This window comes from Rutidosis leptorrhynchoides, chromosome 2 (assembly GCF_046630445.1).
Source record: "Rutidosis leptorrhynchoides isolate AG116_Rl617_1_P2 chromosome 2, CSIRO_AGI_Rlap_v1, whole genome shotgun sequence".
Classification (NCBI taxonomy): Eukaryota; Viridiplantae; Streptophyta; class Magnoliopsida; order Asterales; family Asteraceae; genus Rutidosis; species Rutidosis leptorrhynchoides.
In genome coordinates, this window is record NC_092334.1 from 94,893,296 (window position 1) to 94,902,861 (window position 9,566).

Here is a 9,566-nt window from a genome sequence, read left to right on the forward strand (position 1 = left end):
TAATAATAATTAGATAATAATAATAATAATACTAATTATAACTTTAACGATAATAACGATAGTAATAATAAAAAAAAATAACAATTTTTAATGATAATTCCTTTTATTGATAAAGATAATAATAATAACAATAAGATAAAACTAGAACGACGATAATAACGACGATAATAATAATCATTTTTAATAATAATACCAATTTCAATTGACTATAACTCCAAATCTGTTCATCGAAACCATTCGATATCTAAATGAAAAGTTCTTAATTTTTCGTTAGCTTTCCAACGACATGCATATCTTATACCTTATCTCAACCGCATATGTAACTAATTCAGAATTCAACATAACCTAACTAAAGGCAATATCACAAGTACAAGCATGCATAATCCTATATACTCGAGCACTAGTCAGGGATACACTATTAGTATGTAAAAATTAAATTATGAGCGCTTACGTATCAATATTGAGATTCGATATTACAGGAAAGGTACATAGACGCAACGGAGACAATAAATACTAGATTATCCTCACGAGCATACCCATGAACCATACCCATCACCTCCATAGCTATAACCCATAATTTTCTTAGCCATATCCTACTTGAAAAACTCATTTTGAAATCACGCGGGCAGAACCTTGTCGTAGTATTTTATGTATAATACTAATAATAATCCTATCACTACTAATAATAATATTATTATTACTCATAATAATAATAATAATAATAATAATAATAATAATAATAATAATAATAATAATATAAATATATATATATATATATATATATATATATATATATATATATATATATATATATATATATACATATATATACGAGAGAGAGAGAGATTGATGAAATATGAATGAATTCGGCACCAGACTTTGCGTTTTATAGAACCTGAATTGTCCAGACCTCCCATGCGATCGCATGGCTCTTGTTGCCAACCCACAATCGTTTGTTTCTTTGTGCCGACGGTTTTTATTAATAATATATATATAATATATTTAATTTATCTAATTAATTATATATTATATTATAATTATATTCATAGTTAACTTATAAATTTAGTTCCAATGACTCGTACCTTGTTACACGACTAATGTCCCATTTCCGGTTTCTCGAACGCATATTCGTATGCTTAGATAACTAACACTTTTCGTTACGCGACGTGTACCTTTTACAAAAATTAGACTTTAACGTCGGTGAATCATATTATAATAAATGTAACTTATATATTTGAGCGTTGTGGTCATTTGCTTCTATAAATCAGGGGCTCGCTGTTTATTTAAAATACGTTTAATAATATCGAAACGTTTTAAATTATACATTAACGCATTTGTAAAATATATATATATTCTTACTTCAAAATATAATTTTGTATATCTTATATATAATTGAAATATCTATCTAATTATATTTCGAAGTTCAAAACGTTTAAGTAATAGAAAATATCATGTCGTATCACGTTTTACGTTTTTGAAACAATATATATATATATATATATATATATATATATATATATATATATATATATATATATATATATATATATATATATATATATAAGTAATTTATAATACAAGCTTTAATTAGTTCCTTAAAATTTATGAACAAATTATCTTATAAAACGTTTCACTAATAAAGTTCTTTAAAAATTGTTTTTGTACGTTTGAAATAATATTAAATAAATATGAAAACTTTATTTTCCAAAACTAAGTATTTTTAAGAATCATTTTACTAAAAAGTTATATTAGTAGAGGTTGTTATATCGTAAAACATTTTAGAAAAATAAAATTAAATATACTTTTCATAGGTTTCAAGTTCTTAACGTTTGTTGGTGCAACGTGATATAACGTCTAAAGGTTAGATAAACATATAAAATCATTTTAATGTAAAACGTTAATTTACTTAACTTGTCGATATCCAACTTCTAAGTTATCTATATTCTACAATTTTACTTCCACGTTAATTAATATACAAGTTTAATAGTTTATCTTATCAAAAGTCACGAGACAATTATTGTAAAGTATAAATTGAAAATCAAACGGAAATCTCCACTAACCCTTGTCTAGTTCCCGTTAATTGACACTTTTGTTCCTTCTAATAAATCACTTTACCAATTATTCCGAATACCGTTAAAAAGAATAAATTTCTCAAATCATAGTGGACCTCTTAACAGAGACCCGTAATTATAATTCAATGTAACTAATAATTCAATCATTTGATATCATCTTTTAATTCTATTGATAACTATTAGAATATATTTTGAAACAATTACGTTTATATAAAGTATTATACGTCTAATACTTTGTTAATGTTTTCAAGTTATAATATATACACATATACATATATAATCATGTTCATTCATATAATGGATCGTGAATCATTGGAATTTGATCGAGGTTAAATGAGTGTATGAACACAGTTTAAAATTCTTAGAGATTCAACTTACAAACTTTGCTTATCGTGTCGGGAATATATATAAAGATTAAAGTTTAAATTTGGTTAGAAATTTCCGGGTTGTCACAGCATCCCATTGCATGAGTGATGATATGTGAAATTTAATTAAAAACGAATAGATAATATCATTGAAGCATACAGAAGATAAAAAACACACCAGCAATCACCAAGTTAGGCATTTATGTAAGCTTCCTTAAACATCACTCATTGGCAGTTTGTAGACTGTTCCAAAGCCTCTAGTACCTACGCATATATACCCAGTGAAAATCAAAAAATATTGAGTAGTTATTAAGGCCTCACCTTCAATGTATTTTGATAATATTAAATACTATATAACTATATTTGTAAATTTAGAGCATATAAAACTTGTTAGCTTTTTAAATAAACTAATGTAATCTTGTGAGTTTTGATACGAAGATCTTTCATTTAAATGTAGATGATATGTACCTTTTCCTATAGTGAAATCCTTCGGGAAAGACACCAACAGAATGTGATAAACCTTTCAGCAACGATAACAATGCGATCCCTCACTTTAAGCTTGTTCTAAACATAACCCGCACCCGCAAATGCTGCAGGATCCAGATGGGGAGTGTCAAATATTGAATCTAAACAATAGTAAACCATATAAAGTTGCGTACAATTTTGTAACTATAAACCCAAAATACTAATTCAGTCACACATTAGGCTTCTCTGAACCAACACATGTTTCCCATTCAATTCAATTTCAAGTTAAAATATCGATCAAGTGTTTACACTTTTATATAGACTAAAATGAAATAAAATTAGGGTTTCTTTGTTAGTTACCCCAACATTACCTTTGGTTCCTTTTATCCTTGTAAAAACCTTCTCCTTATTCTCATCCCTGTAAAATACATTCATTCCTATGTCGAAATCAAAGAGGTAAACCTAACCTAAATAAAAATCAATTCAAAAACAATTAAAACAATCCTGATATTGAAATTTGTAACGACTCAACCCGATAACCAACCGTTAACGTACATTTTTTTTTAAAACAGATTCAATCTCAGTAAGTTGGCGCGGCGCGCCTCTGGGCTGCGTGGCGCGCGGTAACACGTGAAATGAATCCCGAGCTCAGCTCAGCAATCTGATATTCGAAATCAGACAAATGGCGCGACGCGCCACTATCTGCGCGACGCGCAGATAGCTGTTTCAGCTGTTTTTCGCATTTTTGTCTAGAGACTTTTTACCCAAATTCACCCAAGCACGTTCCCATAACCCGACACTTTTTTAAATCATTACAACAACACAAATTCATACTTTTCAAGTTTTCGGGACAATAAAATAAGTTTACGAAACCCCGAGCCCACATTGACCCATTTACATTTTAAAAGTAGCGATTTCGACCCAAATGAGTTTAATTTCCTAACAAACTACGAGCATGATGTTTGGGGATAAACTACCCAATCCTAGGTCGAATCCAAAAGTAATCCAAGCAAGCAACAAAAGGGGAAATCATCTAAATCCCAAGCATACCCTTGCCACGTCCGCCTCCGAACCTAAAAATGTAAACAACGAGAGGGTAAGCTAATTGCTTAGTGAATGCAATACCTATACGCATACATACATAAATCAATCACTTGCATACACCTACACAAACAACGCATATCATTAGCAAAACACAATAAGTGAATAATCAAACGTGCAATGATAAATAAACTCACACAACCCAATATACACAATGTCGACATTCGACTCGATGGTGGCCGATGAAGAGCGGTAGGTCATATACGTTAACCACTCACCACCCATCGCAACGCGTACGTGGCCGACGAAGAGCGGTAGGTCAAATACATTAACCACTCACCACTAAGCACCATGAGGCCGACGAAAAGTGCAACCGAACCGTTAGCACTTACCTCATTCACAAGGATGGCCGACGAAAAGCGAAACCGCTTACCATCCTACGATAAGTGGCCAACGAAGAGAGAATCCTCACGATTAACACTCACCACTTACCCTAACTCACACATGTGGCCGACGAAGAACGATAGGTCAAACGTTAACCGCTCACCACATGCCCCCATTCCCAATTGTGGTCTCAAAGAGTCAATCCTTCCCATGGTTTAAAAAAACGGTCGAGGCGTACGCCTCGAGGCGCGCCTCAGTACGATTTTCGAATTACCCGTTTAGGAACGTACGCCTCAAAGGCCAACTAAAAACGTACGCCTAATTTGGAGAGGCGGTTCGATTTTTGTACGCCTCACAGGTGACTGAAAAGCGTGCGCCTCATGTTGTTTAGCAAAATATGGCAGTCAACGACGGTCAATTGTGCAGATCTCGCCGTAAGAGACGTGAAAAGAGAAAAAAAGATGAGAGAGGAAGGATAGCGGCTGTAGTTTTTTAATTTCTTTTAGGGTTTTTAAGTTGAGAAGAAGATAAGTTGGAGAGAGAAAAATATGCTCATGTTGCTCAAATCTGGAGTCTACCCGTATTATTTATTATTTATTTATCATTATTTATTATTTACAGCTAGCTTAATTTCTTTTTACTTCTGTCAAATAACAATAATAGTCCCTGAAGTTTAACAAAACTAAAATAACTTGAATAAACTTGATATTTATACATACATATATTAGAAAATATATATTTTTAACTCCGCCTCGAACGTACGCCTCGGTTCGCCTCGAGGCATACGCCTCGCCTCACAAAGGGGAAACGCCTCGAGGCGCGTTTCCGTTTTTTTAAACCTTGATCCTTCCTGATATCACTCACCACCTAACGCAAACCAAATATAGCCAACGAAGAGCTATCCATACGGATATCACTCACTATATTTTCCCAACCCAATTGTGGCCCACGAAAAGCGTATCCTACCGGATAACACTTGCACGTTGCACGCAAACAATCAAATTATATACATACATGTATAAATATTCCACTCACCTTAGCGCCTTGATGAATGCAACCGAATAACCCGCAACTCGCCAATGGAATGTACCTATTCCATTTATCACAATACACATAACACAATTAGGGTAGATTACAAACCGACTCAAATTGACACTTAGTGCAATTTCGACCCAAATGCACTTCCAAGCATGAACGACGCCCAAACCAACCAATAATCACTTAACACAAGTGAAAATGGTCCTAATACACCAATTAAACTAAATCATAAGTGTTAAAAACTTAACTTACCCAATTCGACACATAAACCCTAATTTTGACCCAATTCAAAATTAGTCAACCAAAATACACTCAAATGTGTTTCAATACTTCCATAATCACTAAACCTAGTGTTTAAACTCATTTTGCAAGCCTTAAACTTGACCAAAACATCAACCAACCCAAAATCCACCAACGAAAATATAAAACCCGATTACTAACATCAATAAACTCACTTCATGAGTTTAAATGGGTTTCTCAACAACTTAAGTTCAAACCCTAACTTTGAAATCAAATCTCACAAATGAAATTCGGAGTTAGAACATACAAACACTATCACAATGTAGCCGTGAACGAGGAGAACAACTTTAACTCTTGATACCCGACCCAAATCACCCTTCTTCTTCCTCAAATCTCCAATTCTCTCTCTAGAAACCCTCTATCTCTCTCTAGGGTTTGATAAGTGTGAGTGTGAAGGAGAAGGAAGAAAATGAGTTAGGATAAGGTTTTGGATCAGTTTTGAGGTCCCCAACCCGTCCATATGCGAAAGGACTATAATACCCCTCATTTAAACCCTTTAAAAGGCTGAAAAATGCATCAGGGGAAATCGGCGCGCCTCTCCAAATGGTGGAGTGCTGCTCCATTCTACACAAAATGGAGGCCGAGCAAAATCAGAATCAGCAACTTGTTTTGGCCATAACATTTCGACCGTAACTCCGTTTTCGATGAATCAAATATCTTTAGAAACATAATATGGTCTACTTTCTAATGGTAAGGTTTTGAAACATCAACTCAAACTTTATTTGGGGTTGAAAAGATACGTTACACACTTTGTAACTCAAACAACGTTCAGAATAACATGTAACAGAAGAACGGGGTGTTACAAAATTGTATAGGAGAAATTATAATTATAAATTATAACTATAAATTATAAATATTATTTTAAATTGCAAGTTTCTTCCCATAACGCAACATTAAAGCAAATTGTTTAGAAATGTGAAGCACCATCATTTTCATGACAAGAAATATGAAGCAGATACATGCTTTAGATTTCTACCCAAATCAACCTAAAACACTTAATTCTGAACGGGTCAACTACAACAGTGCCAACTGATTTCTATGTTTCTAATTTGTTAGTATTAAAGAATGTATCGATATTTTACTTTTTTTTATTATTATCTTGAAGATTCTTATGCTACCCCAAACTGCTCAACATTAAGTAAATAATAAGAAACAACTTTATTAAGTCTCAAAAATAGGTTGCATTTGCATAAATAAAAAGCAGGCATTAAAAAAAACAAACATTAAATACATAGTAAATAGAACCTAATACTCTACTATTTTGGGTCAACCCAACCCATTTTGGTACACCAAAAGACATCTTTTTCATTATTGGTTTTAAGTCAACCCAACCCATTTTGATACACCAAAAGATATCTTTTTTCCTTATTGGTTTTAAGTCAACTATCAACCCGACCCATTTTAGCACATTAAAATGATGATTAGCATTGAATGCTTTACAAAATTGACTAAAAGACTAAATCGATACTCAATTTTAATAAATGTGACTTAAAATCTAGTGAAGTTATCTTACTTTGAACTTTTAAGCAGCGCTTAAATTAGAGTTAATGACACTTGCAAAAGGTTGTATTTTTAAAGATAGAGTTAATGACACTTGCAACATATAAGTTTATAAGCATATTGTGTGTTACTTAAACAAACTTACCAATGCATATCTAACTCTAAATATAGGATTTAATGACTTGGTCCACCAAATTAGCCTCATCTAAGCAGACTCATGTTAAGTCCACCAAGTTAGCCTCATCTAAGAACAATCAATACTACATATCGAACTTTAAATCATTTTTGCTTCTTTAACAATAAATAAGAAGAAACCAAATATAATCATAAATTTTGATAGATTCAGAATCAAATACCGCTTCATCAACATCGTAATCAAACACTTTAGACCATAACACGTCTATGAACACATCTATAAACTTAAAACCATAACAACTATATATGCATAATTACATTACCAGTAAAACAAATAAAGCACATCATCATCTAAATTTTTCATAGAAACATAAATATAAGCACATATAATATGGCAAAACTGTTTAACAATTCAATTCTTGAAATAATTCACAACTTTCATCAGTAAGACAAAATATCAAATACACGTGGAGCACACATTATGGAAGCATCGAATTCAGGTAACAAAGTTTTCGTCATTTGCACACAGTGCATGAAAAATTAAAGCTTCGACCCACTATTACCCACAACTTTACAGGACTGATTCATGATATAATACAAAACCTAAAACAACACGTAAAAATTACACTTTGGCCCGACCCAATCAAGACCAGCTCCTGTCGAACGGTTATAAAAATGGCCCGTTTAACCCAACCTACTTAGTCGCACGTCTTACCATTTCTCAACTCTAATCACTGTAATAGTTTTTGTGCTACTTAATTAGAGAACGTGAGTTTCAAAAAGAGGAGATTTACATTGTACCAAAGGCAATGTCTTTTAAACAAATACCGAGAAGAAAGAACAATATAAAATGTAACTCACCTGAACAATTGGTACACGGAGTTGATCACCAAGCCAAATTCTAGTGATGATCAGTGTGTTGCTCAAATAACAAATTAACATCAATGTGGATTGAAGCTTGTCAAATTTTAGCAGCTCATTAAACGTCAAAAATCAAGTTTGTGATCATAAGTGGTGTTGCTCATATATCTGATTTGGTAAAACTTCTAAGCCATTCGTAAATAAAATGGGTTAGAATTGCCACCCTTTAATACCCACTTAAGAATGTGAAATAAGATGGATTTGTATATACCTCTTGTGATAGGAGTGATGTCATTAGTTTGAAGAAGAATAAGCCAGAATTTGTAGTTGATGACATAACTGATGATGTGCAGTTTGACTTTAAATTAACAACTCCGCCTATATTGCCGCCTTTAGATTTATCCACAAATGGCATTTCTTCCACAAAGTCATAACGCAACATACTGCAAAACAATTTATAATTAAACTATGAGGTAACAAAGGCTTTCAAGTCCAAATGTATTTATACATATAGGGTTCCATATATAAAGCTGGTAAAATAAAGAGCAACAACATAATACACTGTAAAAAAGTTATTGCATTTAGGGTTCTATGACGTCCATAGGTTGTAGCCACCTTTTTCCACTATAAAGGCACGAAACGCAATGGTAACATTCAACTGCCACTCCTTCAGTAGAGGCTGTTTTTTTTTTACTAAATGGTGACAAACTGTTTAATCATTGATATAAACAAATATGTTTAAATCATGTATTTGACAAATTAAATTAAATAAAGCCAGTAAATTCATGTATCCGACAAATTAAACATAGGATAGGATTATTCATTAATTTAAAACATATTAGTTGTTAAAATACACCTAATGATATAGTGTACCTGAATAAGTGACGTATCAGCCAATAGGGGTACGAAATCACAGACGATTCTATTTTTTTGATGCAATTCAAAGCTAAGGTACCGTCATCCATCCTCGAGGAAGAATTGCGAATTGAAGCTAGGGTTTGCAATTTTTTCGTTAATAGGAATGTTAACGACTGATTTTCGATACTAATTATGCTACAATAACGATTCATATGATGGAAATCAACCCGCTAACCTTGTTCTATAGTGATTATTGCCTTTGATTTTTGAAGATGATGATTATAGAAGAGGCGTAATTAGAGATACAGCCCTAATGGGAGAACCCATGTTTTCTATATTTCATCTCGTGTTTTTTTTTTTAATTGTAAGGGTATTTTATTCTCATTATTCCTAATCTTAAAAATTATGAGGTCATAATCATTACATGAGTTTTAATGGTTTAGATCTAATGATAACTTATAAATGGATTAGAAGTTCAAAATTGAGATGATCTATTTTTGTGTTTCTTATTATATATAGTAGAGATAGAGATCATTTTTTTTTAAAA

The 9,566-nt window shown here is 32.3% G+C and overlaps 1 protein-coding gene across 5 annotated transcripts; it reads right to left on the bottom strand.

Annotated features, from left to right (window-relative positions):
* Positions 1–2,900: 2,900 nt before the first annotated feature.
* On the bottom strand, positions 2,901–9,352 carry LOC139891176 (uncharacterized). Of its 5 annotated transcripts, XR_011773551.1 has the most exons (6): positions 9,035–9,352; positions 8,433–8,604; positions 8,162–8,346; positions 3,953–3,975; positions 3,274–3,320; positions 2,901–3,027 (listed from the first exon to the last, which is right to left on the bottom strand). XR_011773551.1 is itself a non-coding variant. In XM_071874127.1 (5 exons), the coding sequence occupies exons 1-5, from the start codon at positions 9,229–9,231 to the stop codon at positions 3,002–3,004; spliced, it is 465 nt and encodes a 154-aa protein (XP_071730228.1). In that variant the 5' UTR covers positions 9,232–9,352; the 3' UTR covers positions 2,901–3,001. The 5 variants fall into 5 exon arrangements, 1 of the variants encoding a protein (XP_071730228.1); XR_011773548.1 differs by lacking the exon at positions 8,162–8,346 and having other exon boundaries at positions 3,274–3,369; XR_011773550.1 differs by having other exon boundaries at positions 3,274–3,975; positions 8,162–8,343.
* Positions 9,353–9,566: the final 214 nt, after the last annotated feature.